At 42.9% G+C, this 21,701-nt stretch overlaps 2 protein-coding genes across 8 annotated transcripts; both read left to right on the top strand.

Moving 5' to 3' along the window:
• Positions 1 to 1,241: 1,241 nt before the first annotated feature.
• LOC128747745 (E3 ubiquitin ligase TRAF3IP2-like) lies at positions 1,242 to 3,325 on the top strand. Its single transcript, XM_053845858.1, has 6 exons — positions 1,242 to 1,343; positions 1,563 to 1,651; positions 1,723 to 1,791; positions 2,846 to 2,950; positions 3,011 to 3,085; positions 3,156 to 3,325. The coding sequence occupies exons 2-6, from the start codon at positions 1,604 to 1,606 to the stop codon at positions 3,303 to 3,305; spliced, it is 447 nt and encodes a 148-aa protein (XP_053701833.1). The 5' UTR covers positions 1,242 to 1,343; positions 1,563 to 1,603; the 3' UTR covers positions 3,306 to 3,325.
• A 698-nt stretch (positions 3,326 to 4,023) lies between these two features.
• Positions 4,024 to 20,968, top strand: si:ch211-266g18.10 (muscle M-line assembly protein unc-89). 7 transcript variants are annotated; one of them, XM_053845601.1, is made up of 27 exons: positions 4,024 to 4,322; positions 6,093 to 6,293; positions 6,371 to 6,454; positions 6,529 to 6,633; positions 6,760 to 6,915; positions 7,015 to 7,158; positions 7,234 to 7,377; positions 7,686 to 7,829; positions 7,905 to 8,024; positions 8,516 to 8,620; positions 8,686 to 8,730; positions 8,805 to 8,852; positions 9,395 to 9,421; positions 9,936 to 11,807; positions 12,376 to 12,435; positions 12,495 to 12,635; positions 12,739 to 16,875; positions 16,944 to 17,039; positions 17,146 to 17,241; positions 17,499 to 17,540; positions 17,595 to 17,639; positions 17,713 to 17,757; positions 17,867 to 17,935; positions 18,696 to 18,743; positions 18,813 to 18,854; positions 18,922 to 18,990; positions 19,057 to 20,968. In XM_053845601.1, exons 1-27 carry the CDS (start codon positions 4,310 to 4,312, stop codon positions 19,140 to 19,142), a joined length of 8,184 nt encoding a protein of 2,727 aa, XP_053701576.1. In that variant the 5' UTR covers positions 4,024 to 4,309; the 3' UTR covers positions 19,143 to 20,968. The 7 variants fall into 7 exon arrangements, with proteins under 7 accessions (XP_053701576.1, XP_053701574.1, XP_053701575.1 ...); XM_053845599.1 differs by lacking the exon at positions 4,024 to 4,322 and adding an exon at positions 5,398 to 5,582 and having other exon boundaries at positions 17,598 to 17,639; XM_053845600.1 differs by lacking the exon at positions 4,024 to 4,322 and adding an exon at positions 5,398 to 5,582 and having other exon boundaries at positions 18,702 to 18,743.
• The last annotated feature ends 733 nt before the right edge of the window (positions 20,969 to 21,701 follow it).

The following is a 21,701-nucleotide window of genomic DNA, read 5'->3' as shown; positions in this document are numbered from 1 at the left end:
CTTCAGAGACTGATCTTGTTTGTGAAGATCATCTTGAGCAGGTGATACTTTGTTCTCCAGAAGCCACCATCAACTTGAAAATGATGCTGGAGAGGAGCTAGAACTGCCTTTACCCCTCAGATCTGATGAAGAACTTTACGCGGCATCCCTCCCTCCTCGATGTCACAGTCATGGTAAAGATTGCGTGGAGTGTGTATGGTCTCCCAAAGCTTGACTGCAGTTTCGTCGGGGGCTCCGGTTTCCTCCTATAGTCCAATGCCTTACAAAAGTTCACCTGACCCAAGTGACCCAAAACTTTCATCTATGGTGGCTGGGTCAACACTGGGATTATGTAATAGGACTTATGCTGCTAAGAATGTTTTTTAATCAAATATTTAATATTAAATAATATAAATGAAAAGTAAAGATATAGCTTGTTCCATTAGAGCCAGAAGAAGGATGTGACACTATAAGATTAAAATTTGCAGCCTAAAAACGTAAGATATAAAAGCACTATTTAGAAATCTCAAATACTGTAATAGATGGCTCTTATCATTTTTGAGTTAAATGATTCAGAATGTTATGACTTTTAAAATCTGATTTATAACTTTCTATCAAACATATTTTTTAAGCAATAAAATGTATGTACACATATATGTTTACAATTAATAAAAAAGCTAGTAGACAGATATTCTTCACGGTAAAATAATAATAATTGTTTTAATTAAATAATGATAATTATATAAATTATAGATTGAAAAAAATGATGGGAATTTCAAGGAGGAATAAATGAATTTAAAGTTACAAACCTTCAAAATAATAATAATATATCTTTTTTAAATTATAATATAATAATAACGGGGAAGTAATTGAATTGATCATTATCATTATCCTCTCTACAACATGGTTTAATATCATGCTTTCATTGTTGTAATAAGATGTTAATAAACAGTGTGTTATCTCGTCGCACTTGTGATCCCTACAGCCAGTCGTCTTGCTTTTTATTTTGATTCCCAGTTCATCAACCGCCCATGGATCTTGGGGGTTGCCCTCCTGCAGCGAAAACACACAACAGCTCTGCTCATCGAGCAGCGCACAGCTCTCACCAGTGGGCTCAGTGCCAACCCAGACCTCCCTGGGCTCACTCTCAAAACTGGTAATTAAAAGTAGGCATTTCTGTTTAAGCACATATTTGTTCTCCTCTTCATTTGTTTAACCGCCTTGCTTCAGGAGTCACAGCTCAGACTGGGGATGTGTGTCTGTGAACGTCCCGCAGTTTTCTGTCCCGCCGCTGGACCTGGTGTCGGAGGACAGAGGTCAGGCCGCTGCTGCTGAGACGCCAAAGACTCTCCCTAATGAGTGTCGTGAGTCAGAAATAACATGCCGCATTACACCGCCACAGAATATGTTTTTGTTTTTCAACCAGTACAAACAATACAAAACATTAAAAGCATGTCTTCAAGCTATTTTGACTCATTAACAAATGGCATTTTGCTTACAAGTGGCAGGGATTCAATTTAACAGCATTAGCAGCAGACAATGAATCTTTCTGTGGTAATTCAATACAATTTTTTTTCCTCCAGGAAATGTTTTTATAACCTACTCCTCCGACGCTTCACAAGAGATGGCTGCGCTTGTAGAATTCCTCTCTAAACATGGTTTCAGACCGGCAGTAAGCACCTTGTTATTTAGTTAACCAGCAGTATTTTTCACTCTTCATCCATTCCCTTTGTTCCTTGTTAGATCGACTTACTGGACGACCCCATTAGACAAATGGATGCAAACAGATGGGAGGACAGCTACCTCAGAGACGTACGTTTTGTATTACATTTGCTTTGAGCAAAGATAAAATGCATTACAGATGGTGAAAATTAAATCATGTAAAATTGCCAGGTCAAACTTCATCTGAAGAAACATACAAATACAGTGGTACCTCGCTTTTCGAACGTCCCGGACTTCAAACAAATCAAAGTTCAAACAAAAATTTCGAGATTTTTTTGCTTCGGATTTCGAACAAAAACCCAGAACTCGAACGCCCCTGAAAAAAGGCGGAGAAAACATAATGTGCGCGGACTGATCAGCTGACCCACAACACGCTCTGTTATTGTGTATAACACAGCCTCTGTATGCAGACGTGTCCCGCTACATTTACTGACTGTTTTCTCTTCATATAGATGTGTAAAACCTTTCCTGTCTACGCACTGGACCGTGGTAGAGTGTCACAGGGCAGGTGCTCGCTCTCCACACCTCCGAGGCTGGAGCGCTCACTCCAGGGTTTGATGTCCTGTTGTGGGCTGGAGCTGGGACAGGGATGAGGCGAGTCTCGGACAGAGCGTCGGTTTATGCCTTTGTCACAGCCAAACTGCACAGAAGCACACATTCAGAGCTGGACACGCACCGGGCACCTCTTCACTTCTGGAGAGACGTCACTCACTCAGCAAACCCTCCCACATGCAGCGGCCACACACATAGAGGAACAGCGCACCTGCAGCAGACACTCTACATTCACTCCTACAAAAGACTATTTTAAGGCTTGGAACGCATTATTTCTTTTTCCATTCATTGTAATGGGAAAAATCGATTCAGATTTCGAACAATTCGCTTCTCGAACGGCTGTCAGGAACGGATTGTGGTCGAGAACCGAGGTACCACTGTTACGTTTTGGTTTAATATTGCTGCCCAACTGTATTTTATCTAGTTAATTTGGCTTAAATATATTCTAAGTGCAGTTAGCAAGTTAGCCCATTTTAAACATCTGTGAACGTTTTATTCACATACAAAAATACTTTTTTCTCATTATAAAGAACATTATTTTAAATGCCCAATGACATAAAATGTATTTCTTTGTATCACCTTTTCCTTTCAGCCCTTGACCCTGATAATCATCGCCATCAGTCCCAAATATAAAGCTGACATCGAGGGCTCTGAAGTGGATCCTCATGGACTACACACGAAATATATACACTTGATGGTAGGAGCTTAGTTCTTTTCGAGTGGATCCTGGTTAAAAAGCTACTTTTGTTTTTAACAGATGCAGCAGGAATTCATCCAACAAGGAAGCCTCAACTACAGGTTCATTCCGGTGCTCTTCCTCGATGCAACCCAGGTGAGAAATCAGATTTAATGTCACTTCATTTAATTCTAATTTGCCAGCCCTCCTCCTTTCTCTTCAACAGAAGCATGTTCCTGGTTGGCTTCGGAACACAGAGGTGTACCACTGGCCCCGGGACACCGAGGACCTGCTGCTGCGGCTGCGGAGGGAGGAGAGATTTGGGGCCCCTCCTGTACCGACAGAACTGACTCTTGTCATCAGACCTGTGACCTGAAGCAGCGCGACAGTCGCTCCCTGAACACGCCTTTCTTCTTTAAATGTGCCCTTGGTTTTACAACCTGTAATGGAACATGAATAAATACACCAGTGCTCTGTATGTGATGTACCAGCTCGGCCCGGGAGACAGACCCGATGTTGCTCTTCTAGTTGACGCTAATAGTCTGTCGTAGCTTGTCACCATTTTAGGTGGAAAAACTGCATTAAATTTATGGGATAAAAGCGGGTTCAAAGCATCACTTTTCAAGTGAAAAATCCAAACATAATTTCATTATAAAGATTTGGTATTTGCAAAAATGCTGAGAAAATAAGTGTTGTTTTATTTGCATCTCAAACTGATGCACAATGGACAAAGCCATAACCTGAGGGATGTGTTGAGCAGTCCCAAATAAAAGTGTTCCAGATCTGAACTCAGACTTTATGAAGGCAGTTTGACACGTCTCTCTGAGGTGACTGCTCCAAAACAAACGCCATAAAAGTGACTTCTCTTTGGAAGACATATAAAACTGAGAAGTACAGTGTGTTTTTTCCAGCCTGGAAGCAGATCAGCTCAGTTCCACCAAATGATCTTCTACACACCCCTCAACCGCCAAAAAAGGCCTGACAAGCAGCCGCCGAGCAGCTAAGAATAACTGGGACCTGCTGGGGGATACTGTTACTGTGAAGCCAGCCTGAGCTCCGCTCTGACCTATACCCATGCAAGGTCCAATAACACAGGGCTGCTGTCCCCCCCTCGCCCTGACAGGCCCCGCTCTCGGCCCCACTCGCTGCTTCCTCACTCGTCCTCGGCCCCCCGCACTCCCCACCTCTGCCATGCTGCTACTCCGGCAGCTCCAAATTCATCTGTAAAATCTTCAACAACTACTTTTTCCTGAGGAATACACCTGTCCGACATCAAGCCTGGGAAGTGGAAATGGATTAACGCAGATTGGCTGGAGTCACATTTCTGTTTTTTTTTTATCATCATTTTTGGATTATATCTGAAATAGTTTCCACATCACCATGAAGGCAGAAGGTAGGCTTCTCTACAGCTGCACCAAACAGTGTATTACGATGCGTGTCGACTGTGAAAATGTGTTGAAAGTTTGTTGCTATAAATAAGATATCAAGTAGCCAGAGTATGAGCATTTCTCACCACAGCAGCAGGAACTGCACACTCTGCATTCTGATGTGAGCTAATATTCTTTATTCGAAAACTTCTTAACCATCATTTTAGCTCACTTTATGTGGCTAAAAAATACTGATATAATGTCAACAACAAAAGCTTGGATGATCTATGACTCTAAAATAATAATTTAATCATGATAATGATGAGTGGAAGGCGCAATAACTAGTGTAATTTAAGGTTTAATTACACAGTAATTATTTGAATATTTGTGGTTCCCTTGACACCAATTAGTGAATGACACTAATTTGTCTGAGGTAGCAGGTGGAAGTGTGGCGTCACTATGTCAACTTATGTTTGGAAGTGTTAAAGCGTGAGAGACTGCTGAGGTTTCCATTCTTCACTTTAGCTGGAAGGACTCAGGTCATCTTTAATTTTGTCCTGACCAGGAAAAGAATATCGTCATCATTTGATACTTTTTTTATTTTTATTTTTTTGTGGAAAGTGAAAAGCTTCTATTGAGATTTTAGTCTTTTCTCTATAACTTGACCAAGTATAAACCATTTACACAGGCCTTATTCCACACGTTTTCTTGACTATTTAATAAACCATTGCCATTAAGTAAAACCACAAGACATGCCGCAGATTCCGTGAAACTGTGACTAGCTTTTCTTCAGATGCTCAACTGAAAACCCAAAACATACACCACCTTTGTGACATCTGCTCCTGATATCAAAACAAAACCATCTGGATCCATCAAACTTCAGAAAAAATAATCCATCACCCTCTGCTGTGGCTTCAGCTCCATCTAATTTTATAGATAAAACTGTAAAGGCACAGCTTTTTTTATTCAACCCTCAACAACTGTCCTAGCGTATTTTATCAATATACTGTATGTTCGAGGGTCATGCGCTCAAAGTGACAGCAGATGGCAGTAGCGCTATGCAGTTCATTTAAGAGCGACATGAGACTCGAAGAAGAGACTGTGCTGGAGGCACAAATATTTAAACTTTCGAAACGTTGATAAATGCTCATTTTGTCATTGTTGTCACATGTAAGATGATTTATTGCGGTGATTCGAGTGCACGTTGTGTTTTAGGATACATAAATTTCCATTTTCTGCCTTTTTTACTCGAAGCTGGTTAATGCAAATTGCCCATATTAAGTACGGTAAGACATTTTGTTGTTGTTTTTGTGAAATATCTTTTCGTTTTTGGGCCAAAAATGTTGACAATACATTGATTACTTAATTGTCTCGTTCAGTTAAACTCACTCATCACATTTCTAGTTGTAAATAGACAAAGGAAAGCTTACATTTCAATGTCAGGATACAAGATAAGAATTAGGGGCTAAAATGCAAATTATAAACTTTATAAGTGATAGTATACTCGGCGGAAAAACGCTTTACAAATGTACAGTATTTACATATTAGTGTAGTGTGACAGCTAACTGTATTAGCAACAACGTTAGGGGACAGTAGTTATAAATGACATTCACAATGCACCTTCTTCATTGCATTCACCTGTGGTTATGAAGTTAGTGACCCACATCATGTCTCCTCATCATCTGCCTTTGGACGTCAACTGTGTGTGTGAAACACCTGAATGAATTGTAGGGCTTCATGGTGCTAATATCTTGATGATCATTTTAAACTGCTGTTATCTCTCTTGCCGCCCTCAGGGGCCAAACCTGGCTCCTCTGCCGCTGGTGGATCCAGCAAGGCTGCGTCTCCACAGCCGGGATCCATCAAGTCCAAACTCATGTCCCTCCTCAACAAGCTGAGGGTGTCCGTGGAGCTGCTGGTGGCTCTGGCCGCCCTGCTGTCCTGGCTGGTGGTGGGAGTGGTCATGTTTGACTTTGTGGAGTACAAGACAGTACCCGGTGAGTCCACAAACACAACATGAGGCAGGGTTGTTAGGATCATTGCAGTCTTTTCATGAACCATTTTCAAACCTCAGACGTTCAACAAATCCTGACGGATCCAGTTCAGGCTGTGAATGACGCTGTGGACGAAGTGTCCGGTCTGCTCAACAAGTTTCAAGGTCAGTATTTCATTTTTAGATTTTAATTCCTGGCTGTGTCAGAGCTGAAATTAGACAACTGCAATCTGCCCCAGAATGTGCACCGGATCTCAGTGACCCCATGTCTGCGGCGACGTATGCAGCTGAGGAAATAACACACGCGAAGGACGAGTTTGTTCGATACTTTTCAGACGAAGAAGGTACGTAAACATAACGTGCTGTATATTCCTTTTTCAAGTTACACAAGTTGAAATATTTGTTATTATTCGTGGCCTAAACTCTAAAACGTCAAATCTAAGTGTCAAAAATGTTCCTTCTGACCTCAGACAACTTCTACTTGAGCTACATCGACCCAGTCGTGATCGGACGCCGAGCGTTTCACTCCACTAATGACTTCGTCGGTGGGCTCGTGGGGTCCATCAGAGACACGGTCTGCGCTGTACTGGACACAGCTTTGGACGCCATATCAGGCATAAGTAAAGGTTGGTGACCCATTTTTCAACTGAGAAGTTGAAAAATAACCACCAATTTTCAAGTGTGATTAACACTCCTCCACTCACAAAAATGGTTGCCAACCTCAGGGACAATAGACCTCAGCTACATTGACCCGGTGGTGATTGGAAGAGGGGTCTTCAGTTTTGTTAATGAGCTCACGACTGGAGTGGTGGGCTACATCCAGGATGTGCTCTGTTCCATTCTGGACACTATTTTGGATGTGGTCAAAGGTACTTCCTCTGATTTAACATGCAAACCCGAAACACTGCCGAGGTTCATTCAAACTCTCTTTTGTTTTCGTGCAGGAACCACTGATGTTAGCTTCGCTGACCCGGTGGTTTTGGGCAGAAACATGTTCAGCTCAACCAATGAAGTGGTCAGTGGCTTCACAGGCTACATCCAGGACGTTCTCTGCTCCATCGTGGACGCCACACTGGACATAGTTAAAGGTATTTATCATATTTGTCCCCTTTAAAGGTTTACTATTCCCAAGGGCAATTCAATTCAAGATTTCAAAGCAACGAAAGTATCACATTTTATTATATTTTCACCTATAATTCAGATATCAGGTCCCGTTTTTGTTCAACTGAATCTTGTATTAAATTAAGTGATTGTTCTCTCAAAAGAGCAAAATGTGTTTAAGCTTAAAACTGAGATAAAGATTATAGATTAGTAAATTTCAGATATGCTTTGATTAAACACAGTGATTAAATTTTTAACATGCTATAACCCCGTAACTGTGTGTTGTGTTTCTAAGGAACTACTGACATTAGCTTCATTGACCCAGTGGTCATCGGTCGGAACTTCTTTAACGCTACTAATGACCTGTTAAGCGGGCCAGCTGGATACATCCAGGATGCGTTCTGTTCCATCCTGGATGTTCTGTTGGACACACTCACTGGTAAATCATCATCAGTGTCCTTGGACAAAGGGTCGCCATGGAGCTTAAACGACTGAAGGAGTTTTACTTTGACAGCTCTCCAGGAGGCGGTGGGATTCAGTCCCACGGCGGTGGTGAAGAGAACTGCAGAAATCACCACTGAACAGGTGGACCTGCTTGTCGGCTACATTTCCTCCACACCAATAGCAGATCAAGGTGAATACAGATGTGACTCAGAGGGATTTATTGGTGACTATTGCTGCAAAAGTCTGTATTATAATATTTTTGGTAACCTGCAGTGAGCTTTTACTTTGTGTGAAAACTTCTGGTAAGCAGACACATGACAAAATAAACTGAAGAACCAAGGTTTTGGTTATTTACCAATGTTTTATATTTGCAACTTGAGGCACAAAACTGTGGCATCTGAAGCAACATATGTCTGTTAGGGCATTTCTTTTGAGTGAGTTCAAGTTTTAAATTAGTGTAACAATAGATTTCACGCGCCATGCTAATCCAATGTAAGTAGCCTTCAATTGTTCTTTGTGTTTTGGGAAAATATTAAGTCAGTAAGTGTTAAGTGTTCATATGTCAACATACTAATCTCTATAAATCTAGGTTTACATAAGGTGTAGTTGCTAGAAAATGAAAGAAAAACTTGCATGATGTGATGAGAAGGCTCTCATACTGTTGTCTCTCTGTCCCTCAAGTTTCCACTGACCCCATGAAGGTTGTGGAGGAAGCCCTTTTGGAGTTCGCCGAGAGCAAAGATTTATTTCTGGCGTATCTGACTGGCATGATCGCTGGACAACAAGGCATGAATCTTTGAGACGTTTCTTTCAGAAATGATCTGTGTTACATTTTGTATTTTAAATTCCAGGTGAACCTGCTGCCAAACCAGTCGTGGAGATCGTTGATGAAAAAGGTCTGAATTTTTCACTTTTAATACTCAAACACTCGACTTTCCAAGGCACTGATTTTTCTTTTCCCCGCCTGTAGTTGATACTGATGGACCTTCATCTGACGTCCATTTGGTTAGACGTAAAGGTAAGACATGAAGTATGATAAACAAAAGTATATTTTAAACAAATTTTCTATTAATAATAGTGTTGCTTGAATTTAAATGACCCATTCTTATCCATCCTGTTGATCATACAAATGCTTAAATGTCATTTTGCCACGAATAACAAAACAAGTGACAATAATGGTGTCACAAAACCCCAGAAGTACTGGACTCAAATGCTTGTAGTGACTGGAGACAGAGAGACTTGGGCAAGATTACAGTCAGCAGAAATAAACAAAAGATAATGTGGTCACTACTCGCACACTAAAGACAAATGCACGCAGTGGAAAAACAAAACACTTGATTATGCTGTGAATAGGTGACTAGTTACAGCTGTTTGTCACTACCTGCCAAGCTAAACACAGGGACAACAAAGACAGGAAGGACAACAAACTAAAAGCATATGCATATTTTTTAGCACTCTACTTTTATATTGGGTTTAATAAGTGATTATGTTTTGCTTATGGAAATGTATTTGGCAAGTTGGACAGCAGCAGATCTTTTTTTTTTTTCTTTAAAAATCCAGGTGAATTTCTACCCCCCTTTGATCAAGGTAAGTTTGTTCTTTGTTCTTCACTTTAATGTAATAACTGTACTTCTAATTCTAATAATATAAATGATTATAATACTAACGCGGTGCGAGTGAGTGCTTAGCACAGGCCTTGGCTCCATTTCCATTTGAGCTGGCTTCACGTTTTCCTCACAGCTTGACTTTCACTTTGGCATGCCGTTGGCTAGCCAACTTAATGTCAGAAGAATTGTAGCTTCTGTGTTAGCGTTTGCGACAGCTGTCACTTTGCTGTGGACGCTTGTTCATCCAAGCAAATGAGCTTTAGACAGAGAGCTTGTTTATGTTTTGTTTCATTAAATATCACCCACAAAATGAATCTGAATTCAGTCATGTTGGTTACATAAATGTCTACATCACATGCTGCAAGTGTGACCACGGTTTTTGACAAGACAGTGAATATAAACATGTGGTGTTCACATTTGACTAAGTCAGTTTGTGTTCCACTTCACAATGAAACCAGGACATGAGATTAAACTTGTCAATATCACATCACTAGTGAAACAAACAGACCTCGAGGAGACGAGGTCACGGGAGGTGGAGAGATACCTAATTGCTGAAGAAGAAGAGAAGACAGTAAAGCAGCAGGGCAGCCAGGAAGAAGTGGACCTTGTCAGGCAGGAAGATGAGGCTCAGGAGCTAGAGGAGGAAGAAGAAGAGGGGACCGCTGGCGATCTTGTTGCTGATGAGGTGGAGGATGAAGCTGAGGAAATTCCAGCTGAGGAGGAGGAAGAGGAGTCAGAAACTTTTGAAGCCGATGAGGAAGAAGACGAGACTTCTGCAGAGGATCAAGTAGAAGAGGAGGAGGACGTGGAGTCAGAACCTTTTGAAGCCGATGAGGAAGAAGACGACACCCCTGCAGACCATGAAGTAGAAGAGGAGGAGGAGGAAGCAACAGCAGACGCTCTGGTTGAAGTTGAGGAAGAGCCTAAATCTCATCTTGCTGCTGATGATGAGGAAGAAGAGGAGACAACTACAGAAGATCTGGTTGAAGCTGAGGAGGAGGATGAAGACAAGATTGATCTTGTTGAAGATGAGGTGGAGGAAGACCCGGAGGCCACATCTGATCTTGTTGACGACGAGGATGAGGAGGAAGAAGATGAAGAGCCAAAATCAGAAGTGCTTGAAGTTGATGTGGACAATGACAAAGATAAGGCAGATCTGGTTGAAGCTGAAGAGGATGAAGAAGAGGAGTCAATAACAGATGATCAGGTTGTGGTGGATGTGGAGGAGGAGGAAGAAGAGGATCCAAAACCTGATCTGGTTGAAGCTGATGAGGATGAAGACGAAGACGAGGAGGAGGAGGAAGAAGAGCCAACAGAAGACCTGGCTAAAGCTGAGGAGGAGGAGGAAGAGTCCACAACCGATGATCTGGAGGAAGCTGATGAGGAAGAAGAGGAGGAAGATTCCAAAACACAAGATCTGGTTGAAGCTGAGGAAGAGGAGGAGGAAGAAGAGTCCACAACAGAAGATCTGGTTGAAGCTGAGGAGGAGGAGGAGGAACAAGAGTCCACAACAGAAGATCTGGTTGAAGCTGAGGAGGAGGAGGAAGAAGAAGAGTTCACATCAGAAGATCTGGTTGTAGTTAAGGAGGAGGAGAAAAAAGACGAGTTCACATCAGGAGATCTGGTTGCAGTTGAGGAGGAGGAGGAAGAAGACGAGTTCACATCAGAAGATCTGGTTGCAGTTGATGAGGAGGAGGAGTCCACAACAGAAGATGTGGTTGAAGCTGTGGAGGAGGAAGACCAGTCCACCACAGAAGATCTGGTTGAAGCTGAGGAGGAGGAGGAAGTAGAGGAGGCAGCTACAGAACATCTGTTTGAAACTGAGGAGGAGGTGGAGAAAGAGTCCATGCTAGAGGATCTGGTTGAAACTGAGGAAGAGGAGATAAAACTGGACGATATGGTAGAGGATAAGGAGGTAGAACTGATTGAGACAGAACATGATCTTGTCGATGCTGATGAGGAAGAGGAGACAAAACCAGAAGAGCTACTCAGTGTTGATGATCAAGGAGTGGAGGAGGAACTTCATGCCATCATCAGCTTTGACGATGACGAATACACAGATGAAGAAACTCTAAACGTACATGACATAGTGAGTCCCAATGAACATGAGGACCACATGGTGGAGAAACAAACATCAGTTGATGTTGAATCTGCGCACGTGTTAATAAGTGTTGCGCCTGAGCCTGACATTGAAGCGTTGCTTCATGTCGACCATGTTGAGCGCAATGACATCATCGATGATGACAACGTGAGCAACAAGAACCGGAGCGGCAAAACCGAACCCAAACCGAGGAGGAAGGTACATGTCCCTCTTGTGAGAGTCCGAAGACTCCGACCCAGACAACGTGACGGCAAACGTGTCAAAGGTACACTTTCAATTTTAACCACGATTCCTCATTAGACGTTTAACTGTGTCGAATACAAACCTCTGCACGGACTCAAGTCATGTGACCACATCTTCATCTTAATATTTTCACAGGGTTCATGAAAAAACAAAGTAACTTGCCAAAAATCTTGAGGCATTCATGGGCAGTAGTTCTGTAGGTGCTTCATGCTGCTTCTCAGTGGTTTGTTTTAACGCTGCAACTCTAGACAGCTTCTCCTCACTGCCTAGAAACATGAGTGTTCTCTGTAGCGCTGTAACTTTATCAACATCATTGCACCAGATTTGTGACAGTAGAGATTTATTTAGTTTTGTTTAATATTCGTATTAAACGTATGCGTACATGGCTGTAGCCACTTCACCTGTTCTCATTCATCATTACCATGTTGACTCTTCCACTTCATAACATCATTCTAAGTAGGTTATCATTTCAGTCTTCATTGCTGAAGTGCCATTAGTGCTTATGCTAACATGGCTTTGTCATGCTAACTTAGCCAACATGCCTGGTGTCTATACATCTAACACCCTTTATAATACATCTTTCAATCCAGTTCTTGAAGAGGCAAAGGAAAGACGTGTGATCAAAGAAGTCAAAGATGCTGTTGTCAAAGGTAAACAAGCAACAAGCACGTTTAGGTGTGTTCTTAAGAAGGGTCTTTGCTGCATACAGATCTGGAAGCTACAGAAATGATGGAGAAAAAAGAGAAAAAGACTGAGCATAAAGAGGTCACTCACATAAAGGAAGGCAAGCCAAAAGAGCATGGTAAACAAAAGGCAAAAGCCATGGTGAAAAAGACTGAAAAGCACAAAGGTAACAATTCAGTAATGAGTCATGAGCTTCTGTAGTGTCGACCTTTACACACACAATGCATGAACACGCACATGAATAACTGTTGGTTTATCTTTTCTTGTAGAAGTAACTCTTACAAAGAGCCTATTGAAGGAGAGGGAAATCACTAATGCCACTCTTGAGAAGTCGATGCAGAAACCTCAAGTGGTGAAGAAACATCTGTCATTCCTGAGAAGGCGAGGTGAAAAAGAATCGAGGGAGAAAGTAGTTAAAGAAAAACTACATGTAAAAGAAGAAAAACAGGACAAGACAAAAGCTAAAGACGACAAAGACTTGAAGAAACAAGTTGCAAAACCTTTAAGAGACAGAAAATCTGTGGAAGAAAAGGGACTCAAGAAGCCCACTGAAAAAGAAGAGAAAGAAATGAAGCTACCCAAAGAAGACTTGGAACCAAAGAAACTCAAGGAGAAGAAGACCAAAGAAGTGTCCAAGCCCATAACCGGAAAGAAGATAAAGCCTAAGAAAACAAAAGAAGAAAAGGTGACCAAAACTGTGCGCCAAGAACCCAGGAAACCAATGAAAGATGAGCTTGCAGAGGGGAAAGAATCAAGGGACCGGAGAGGAGACAAGGTAACACACAAGGAAAAGAAGGAGAAGATGACCACCAAAGAAGATGAGCTGACCAAAACTGAGGTGGAAGCCAAGCAAGCAACCACAGAAAAGAAAGAACCAACAACCACAAAAGAGAAAAAGGCAAAGAAGCCAGTTGCAGTAATCAAACTCATGAAACCGGTCAGAGTGGTGAAGGAAGCCAGGAACGAAACCAAAAAGATGGATGTGATCAAAGAACAACTTAAGCCAAAGAAGGAGACCAAACATAAGCTGGATTCCAAAACAACAATCAAGGAAAAGGACATCAGGAAACAAACCAAAGAAAAGACAGATGCAAAGAAACCAACCAAAGAAGTATTGAAAGCAAAGAAAGAAACTGGGGCCAAGGTGGATTCCAAACCCCCAGCCAGAGACAAGGAGATCAAGAAAACAACCAAAGAAAAAGCAAAGAAAGAAACCAAAGAGAAAAGCGAAGACAAGAAGCCACAAATAGAGAAGAAGGAAGCTCCGATAACCAAAGAGAAGAAGACACCAGTCAAAGAAAAGAAGACAAGCCAGAAGCTGAAAGACACTGCAAAGGCTCAGAAGAAACCTGAAGTAGAGGTATCAAAGAAAGAAACCAAAGACTTGGACATGAAGATCCCAATGCCAGAAGAGGAGGGAGCTAAGCCCCCGGCCAAAAAGGAGAGGAAACCAACCACAGAAAAGGAGGAAGTCAAGAAACCAGTAAAGGGGAAAATACAGACAGACACCAAAGAGAAAAGTCAAGACAAGAAACCACAAAAAGAGAAAGAGCCTGCAATAACAACCAAAGACAAGAAGGCCAAGGCACTAGTCAAAGAAAAGAAGACAAGCCAAGAGCCAAAAGAAGAAGCATTAAAAGCTCAGGGAAAACATGAAGAAGAGGCACCAAGGAAAGACTTGGACACAGAGACACCAGCTATAGAAAAGGAGAAAGTGAAGTCTCCGCCCAAAAAGGAGAAGAAACCCACCACAGAAAAGGTGGACGTCAAGGCCTCAACTAAAAAGGAGAAGAAACCCACCACAGAAAAGGTGGAAGTCAAGCCCCCGACTAAAAAGGAGAAGAAACCCACCACAGAAAAGGTGGATGTCAAGCCCCTGACCAAAAAGGAGAAGAAACCCACCACAGAAAAGAAGGAAGTCAAGCCCCCAACCAAAAAGGAGAAGAAACCCACCACAGAAAAGGTGGAAGCCAAGCCTCCGACCGAAAAGGAGAAGAAACCCACCACAGAAAAGGTGGATGTCAAGCCCCCAACCAAAAAGGAGAAGAAACCCACCACAGAAAAGGTGGAAGTCGAGCCCCCAACCAAAAAGGAGAAGAAACCCACCACAGAAAAGGTGGAAGTCAAGCCCCCAACCAAAAAGGAGAAGAAACCCACCACAGAAAAGGTGGAAGTCAAGCCCCCGACTAAAGAGGAGAAGAAACCCACCACAGAAAAGGTGGAAGTCAAGCCCCCAACCAAAAAGGAGAAGAAACCCACCACAGAAAAGGTGGAAGTCAAGCCCCCGACTAAAGAGGAGACGAAACCCACCTCAGAAAAGGCGGAAGTCAAGCCCCCGACTAAAAAAGAGAAGAAACCCACCACAGAGAAGGTGGAAGCCAAGCCTCCAACCCAAAAGGAGAAGAAACCCACCACAGAGAAGGTGGAAGTCAAGCCCCTGACCAAAAAGGAGAAGAAACCAACCGCAGAAAAGAAGGAAGCCAAGCCCCCGATTAAAAAGGAAAAGAAATCCACCACGGAAATGGCAGAGGTCAAGAAACCAGCGAGCAAGACTAAAGATGTGAAGGCACCCATGAAACCTTCCAGAGTGGACAGGGAAGCTGCAAAGGAGGAGGTGGAAATTAAGCCAACATATAAAGATGAGAAGGTCACCAAGAAAGCATTTAAGGTGGTGCCTAAAGCTAAGACTCCTGTCAAAGACAGGATGACCAATGTAACTTCTGAGGAAACAAAGGGGGGAAAGAAACGGATCAAAGAAGAGCCCAAAGTCAAGGAAGAACCCAAAGAGAAGGTGGGTGTTCCAGTACCAAGCAAGAAAGAGAAGGAGACCAAGAAATCATCCAAGGTGCCGGAAACCAAGAAACACCCTGAAGAACTGAAACAGGAGACTCATCCAAAGATGTCCCTCAATGACATGAAGAAGAGGTCAACCAAAGACAAGACAGAGGTGAAGAAACTCCTTAAAGATAAGGAAGATTCTGAGGTCAAAGAAGAGGTCAAGGTGCCTCCTAAAGATTCTAGGAAAGAAGGGAAACCATCAAGAGAAGACAAGAAGGTCGAAAAGCCTTCTGTTGATGCTGAAATAAAGAAAGCTGCAACAAAGAAGCTTGTTATTGAACCAGGGGCTGCAGATGATGCAGAAAAAGAGATTTCAAAAGACAAACCAGAGGTTAGTGTCAAGAAACTGCCCAAAGACAAAAAACATCCACAGGAAGTGGACAAAAAACAACCTTTGAAAGAGGTCGAGACACCGGCGAAAGAAAAACCCAAAGAAAAGATAAAGGCACCGATCAAGGAGGAGCCAGAAGTCAAGAAAGAGCCCAAAGAAAAGGCAGATGAAAAGAAATTGGAGAAAGAAGTGAAAGATAAATTTGCAGTCAAGAGACCGGCTGTGCCCAAAGAGAAGAAGGAATCAAAGAAATCAGCTGAAGATGAAGTGAAACAGACCCAAATAGTCAAAGAGGTTAAAGATGAGAAACCACTGAAAGATATTAAGAAGACAGCAATGGAAAAGAAAACAAAAGAGGCAGAAATTGACAAGAAAACAGTGAAAAAAGAAGCTGCTCTGAAAGACGAGAAAGAGAATATCCCTCCTAAAGAAGATAAAACTGCCAAAAAACTATCAGGAGACGGCAAGCAAGACTCCGAAGATGAACAAACTAAGGAGAAGGACAAGAAGCCGATCCACAGAGTCAAAGTGGTGCCAAAGAAAAGCCTGAAGGATGAGAAGAAGTCCATCAGAGTCATCAAAATTAGAAAACTGTACCGGGAAGAGAGAAACATCACAGCACCACTCAAAGAAAGGAAGCCTGTGGAGAAGCCTCACTTAAAAGAAGGCGTGAGGAAACATCTCAACGAAGAGGAGAAGAAACCAGCAGTGGAGGTTAGGAAAGCTGAAAAACAGAAGAAGTTACATGATGAAACGCCAAAGAAAGCAGCTGAAGAAAAGGCTGCAAAAGTGACTTCTGAGCAAGACAAAGTCAAGGAAAAGCGGACGAAACAAAAGACCGTCAGTAAAATAGACAAAGAGGAAACCATGGTTTCCAAAGAGGAGGAGCAGAAGCCGCCTGGGCGCGATGACAAGAAAGCTCCTTCCAAAAGAGAGACCAAACTGGAGAAAGACAAAGAACCTTTGGTACAGGAACCGAAGAGGCTCACAAAAGGAGTGAAGGAGGAAGAAAAAACAAAAGTGGTTGAAGACGTTCTTGTTAAAGTTAAAAAATCTCAGACAGTTCCTGAGGATAAAGAGAGGAAACTGGAGCGAGAAGAAGCTCCGAGACCCAAAGAGGCTCGCAAGAGCATCAAAGAACAGGAAGCAAAAAAGATGAAAGAAACGAAAAAACCTCAAAAAGACGAGCCTGAAACCAAGGCCCAAGACTCCCTCAAGAAAAGAGGTGAAAAGAAAGGTGAGATGGAGTTCTGCTACTGTATGAAACAAGAGACTATAGGCTCCATTTGTGTTTTCTGATTCCAGAGTCTGAAGGCAAACAAATGGGGCGCAGGGTGAAAATCATGAGGAGGAGAGTTTCCTCTCCTCTGAAGAAGGAGCAACTCAATGTGACGGCAGAAGGTGGAGAGAGATTGTTTGTTTTTTAATTTCACTCATAAACAAAATCCGATCTATGCATTGCATCTTTTCTAAGTTATACAACATAGTTTTCCCTTCTATCATCCAGCTGCTGAGCACAAGAAGTCCATCAGGCTGGGGAGAGCTGAGAGAAAGTCAGTCGCCAAAGTTCTGTCCAAGGAGCGAGTGAATGTCACCAAGGCTGGTAAGAAATCCATCATTCTGTCCATCCGCCATTCATCCTGTCATCTGTACATATATTGTTATTTCTGCGATTAGTATTGTTATTACTGCGTTTATTTTTTATGAAAGTAGAGACGTCATTTTCCTACATAGAAGAGTTTCTGTCTGAAAATGCAGGTGTTGTGCTGTGAAAACCATCTGCTCTGTGATTTGTTCAGTGTTTTATTCAACCGTCATGTCACTGTGTGAAGCTAACTTTGGACTCTTGTTGTCACGCAGACGTTCTGAAGGAGAAGGCGAAGGCATCGCCTTCCAAGAAAGGTAAGCCAGCCACTGCTGAAGTCGTGGAAGTGATTCTCAGACTGTTGTCATCAGCAGATGCTCCTCGGGAGAAGCCTCAACCTGTCATCTCCAAGAAAGGTAGTTGGGTAGTCTGAGTTGTGTAAGGCAGAACTGTGGAGTCACTAGTTGGTTGTGTTTGTGTGTTTTGCAGCGGAGGTCATGAGACAGAAACAGAAGCAGCTGCGCTCAAAAGCAGGTGAGACAGTCAGGCTGAGTTGGCGTCACGACTTCCTTTAACAGCATCAGTTTTTGATTCTGAAGAGACAAGATTCTGACCGTCAATTTTCCCTCTGATTTCCTTGCAGAAGAGGATGCTGCACACAAAAATGGCTCAGTTACGAAGGAGAAGGGGAAGATAGAGCCAGAGAGGAAAGGTACAGGATGAAAGAAGCCATTAGCAGAGGCGCATGGCAGTTTAGCTTCCACTGTTGCCATGGCGACACATTCACAAAGGCTTGGGTGATGTCGACCTGTCTGCATGACCTCACCCAAATTTAAGGCCTAGTTACGTCTCCATCCTGTCAATCATAAACCAGAGTGACGACACAATACTTGGCTTCTCTAAAGTAAAACAGCTTGTTGATGTCTTCTTTCATGACAGTCACTGTCTGAGTTTGGTTTCAATAGGAATCAATGGAGAGAGTTAGCGGTGACGCGACATGCTAGCTGGCTGCCACGGTCACCTTGTGGGTTGTTGTTGTGGTCGAGACGCTCAAATATTACATCTCTAACGTGGGAGAACTTCCCTGGCTGCTGAAAATACAGAGGCTAAAGCCAAAAGTCGGGAGTGTTTTTAACCTATGAGACAACAATTTGGGTTAGCTCCATTGTCTGAGTCCTGTTTCCGTGACTCAGAACTGGACCCAATAGAGAACATCGGTGTCATCGGCACCTGATTGTGGTGGTAGAAATGTGATTTCACCTCTGACCTTTGGTGTAGACTTTAACCTTTTGACCTGCCAAACAGCCTCGAAGAGAGAGCCTTTGTTCAGGTCTGTGGGGGTGCACTACAGGGGTTCACCTGGAGGTTAGAATATTATGTTCTTGTCATGTCTGAAGTGGGGTTCCGCAGGTCCAGGTGACGTCATTGTAGTTTTCTCCCCTATTTATTTTGTCAAATCCTGACTATTTCAGTTCCAGGAAAGGTTGAAAAGACGAAGACGAAGCCAGAGAAAGCTAAAGGTTGGCACTGGTTTCCTGTCAGGTTTCCTCGTGTCTCTGCTCACTGACTGAATTGTGACTCTCTGACAGAAGACCGAGTTCTCAAGGAGATCCAGGAGCCAGTGAAGAAAGGTAGCGTTACAGTCAAAACACAGACAGAGAGTTGTTTATTTATTATTTATTTAGGGAATGTTTTCAGAAAAAGAAGCAGCGAAGAAGTCGGCGAAGGAGGAGGAGCCACCTGTGTCGGACGCCTTCACGGTGGAGGGTGAGTTCACGTCCCCTTGGTCCTGATCGCTGTCTGAGCGGTGTGAAACTGAAGGCCTCTCTGCAGATGACTTGCCCTACTTCCAGTGCTTCTTCGTGGACGAGGACGAGGCTCAGTTTCCTTTCTACGCCTTCTCCCCGCTGCAGATCTGAAGCTTCAACCTGTAGCTTTACGACTAAAGACAAAGGTCATGTCGAAGGTCACATCCATCCTCCAGCGGAGGAGGACGTCGGACCTACTTGCTAGTTTCTTTCCAGACTTGGTTGAGCTCTCGTACCAAATATGTGCAGCCAATGTCATTCCTTTCTTTTACTTTATTTTTATCTTTATTTTTTTATAGCTGAAAATATGACTTAAGCAATTCAGGGGCCTTCAGTCAATATGACAACAACTGAAACCCGGGGCCACATGAAGGAGTAAGGCTGTCTCTGATGGGGGCCATTACAACCATTCAGGAAAAACTAGTGTCAAACTTTACGTTACATTTTAGTGGTTTTATCAAAGTGTGTTTCACGTTTAAAGGAATGACGTTGCGGCAGACACGAGAGCTCCCAGTCACTAGTCTTATTGAACACGGAGGCCCGGCCGCAGGGACCGGATTTGGCCCTCGAATGTTTAAGACCAAACACAGTGACCCCGGGTGAGTTCTGACGGGATTTGACCCACAACCAGATGAGACACAGCGGAAGTTGTGACGTCAGTCTGCTCCACTGTTGACAGAGGTGAGGCGACACGGCTGAAACAAGCGGAAACGTTTGTAGCCGTGGTCGCTCCGTTATTTGCACGAGTAGATGTCAAAGATGGCAAACCGTTTAAACTGTTTAAAACCAGCGACCAGTTTCTGCAAACAAGGTTGAGGAAGAGTAAATTAAAACCATCAGAGACTATGAGCTATGCCATTCATAAACTTACCTTGTTTTGGCAAAAGGCAAATTCGGTGGAAACTATATTCAATGAAGATCAACTTTAAAGACTGTTTTTTGCGTGAAACTGGTCTCTACAGTGGAAACTAAATGGCATAATAGTGAACTTTTAAGGAGTGTGGCCATTAAAAACATGATTCTACTACCATTTTAGTAGTTTTCCGGAAGTGACAAAAGGATGCGAAACTTTCATTAAAGGCAACACTGTTTTGATTTCTCGTACAAACGTGTTTATGTTGAATTATTGTCTGAAATGAAAATAACTACTTCATCCTTTATTTTACATGGCGTGCGGTGCTGTACTCCGCCCAGCCACAGGAGGGCGACAAACAACATACAATGACGTTCAAGGTTGCGATAGTTCATCCAGAATGAAGGACAGTTCGTTAGAGTATTTCGAGGTGGAGCGCCGAGCGCACGCCGCATAACACCATACACGACTTCCGGTTACATCTTATCAAAATAAGTGACCGGAAAAAAGTATTTTTACTTCGGTCGTGTCGATTCATATTTTTTTTCTGCGTATTTATTGATCACTGTCTTACATGGCGTGTTTTAAATCTTGTACATGAGAGTTATTCTTCATATATTTATTTAGTATTTCATCCGGATGCTGCATGAAAAACTATTTGTGGAGGGTCAGTGCGTTTATCAGTGCAGCAGAAAGTGACGACCTTCCAGCTGAAATACTACCAGCTGAAGTGTACTGTGATGAGCAAGTACGCTGGGCCGCCACGTTCCCTCTTAAAGGTTCTGTGGTGTGTTTAGTTGCCAGATTGTGTTGTATCGATGTTATTTAACTATGGTCACAAAGAGAAGCGCAATATGGATTTTTCTCCTGAGGTCACACAGCACTGGATTTGTTTATTTGAAGGAGTTAAAACTGCCACTTTCTGTGGTTTGGAAATGTTACTCTCCAGATATGAGAGTCTGGACTCAACTTTATTAGGTGAACAGCCTGAAAATGCATGTTGTGTTTTCTCCTGAACTTGTTTCCAGGTGAGATGATCTGAGCGCATGGATCAGTGGTGCTCCTTGTACATACTTACACCTCACGCACAGGTTTACTTTCGTAGGTTTGTTCTGCTTGTTGATAGTTGAAATTGAAGATTAAACTTTAGTTTTGCAAATGGTTTTGGTCATGTTTCTTATTATCAAGGTGTAGAACTGGGGCCAGTTTAATGGATGAAGTTGGTTGAACACTGTGTGCTTTTTTTTTTTCCCCCTTTGTTTTGACTCGTGTTTAATATCAGACCCACTAGTTCCCAGAATGAATAACGCTTCAACACGAGTGTGACCTTCAAATGTTACTTTCCAAATGTATCAGTTATTATTTTGAATTTAAGATATGAAATATTAGATTTTCATCTCAGAAATCTGAAGAGAGTCAAAGCTAAGTCGCCATCGGAACCTCACCCTTCATGATCACAGGACCTCTAGATTTGTTGCCGACCCATGACAGCACCTATCGAGGCCACGGCGAGGTTACTCCGGGTCGCCTCACTCCACCGACACAGATTGCACCCGGCTGTAATTCCTCTGACGCGGATCATGTGACTCCACGGTGAGTCAGATCCACCTCATTTTAAAGCGGAATTTTATCAAGCCTCTGTTGCCACAGTCAACAAAGACCGTGTTGTCCGGGGGCGCGTGAGAAAGCAGGTTATCTCGCTCTGCTATTATTGGATTTGGACCAGAGGCTGAGTGAGCACTTGGCAGCAGCGGCCTCCGTGATGGCTGCCGTGCCAGTGGCGGAGTCCAGTCACGGTTGGTCGACAAGCATCGACT

Source organism: Synchiropus splendidus, chromosome 16, assembly GCF_027744825.2.
Source record: "Synchiropus splendidus isolate RoL2022-P1 chromosome 16, RoL_Sspl_1.0, whole genome shotgun sequence".
Classification (NCBI taxonomy): domain Eukaryota; kingdom Metazoa; phylum Chordata; class Actinopteri; order Syngnathiformes; family Callionymidae; genus Synchiropus; species Synchiropus splendidus.
The sequence above is the reverse complement of the archived record's forward strand: the minus strand, read 5'-3'. Positions and strand labels throughout refer to the sequence as shown.

What these genes read in the sequence shown, in the direction of transcription:
- LOC128747745 (XM_053845858.1), top strand. Translation starts at nt 1,604, where the DNA reads ATGGCTGCGCTTGTAGAATTCCTCTCTAAACATGGTTTCAGACCGGCA. An exon ending in AACATGGTTTCAGACCGGCA is followed by an intron (nt 1,652 to 1,722) that starts GTAAGCACCTTG and finishes GTTCCTTGTTAG; the next exon opens with ATCGACTTACTGGACGACCC. An exon ending in AGGACAGCTACCTCAGAGAC is followed by an intron (nt 1,792 to 2,845) that starts GTACGTTTTGTA and finishes TTTTCCTTTCAG; the next exon opens with CCCTTGACCCTGATAATCAT.
- si:ch211-266g18.10 (XM_053845598.1), top strand. Translation starts at nt 5,558, where the DNA reads ATGCAAATTGCCCATATTAAGTACG. An exon ending in CATGATCGCTGGACAACAAG is followed by an intron (nt 8,621 to 8,685) that starts GCATGAATCTTT and finishes TTTAAATTCCAG; the next exon opens with GTGAACCTGCTGCCAAACCA. An exon ending in GAAGCCAGAGAAAGCTAAAG is followed by an intron (nt 18,744 to 18,812) that starts GTTGGCACTGGT and finishes ACTCTCTGACAG; the next exon opens with AAGACCGAGTTCTCAAGGAG.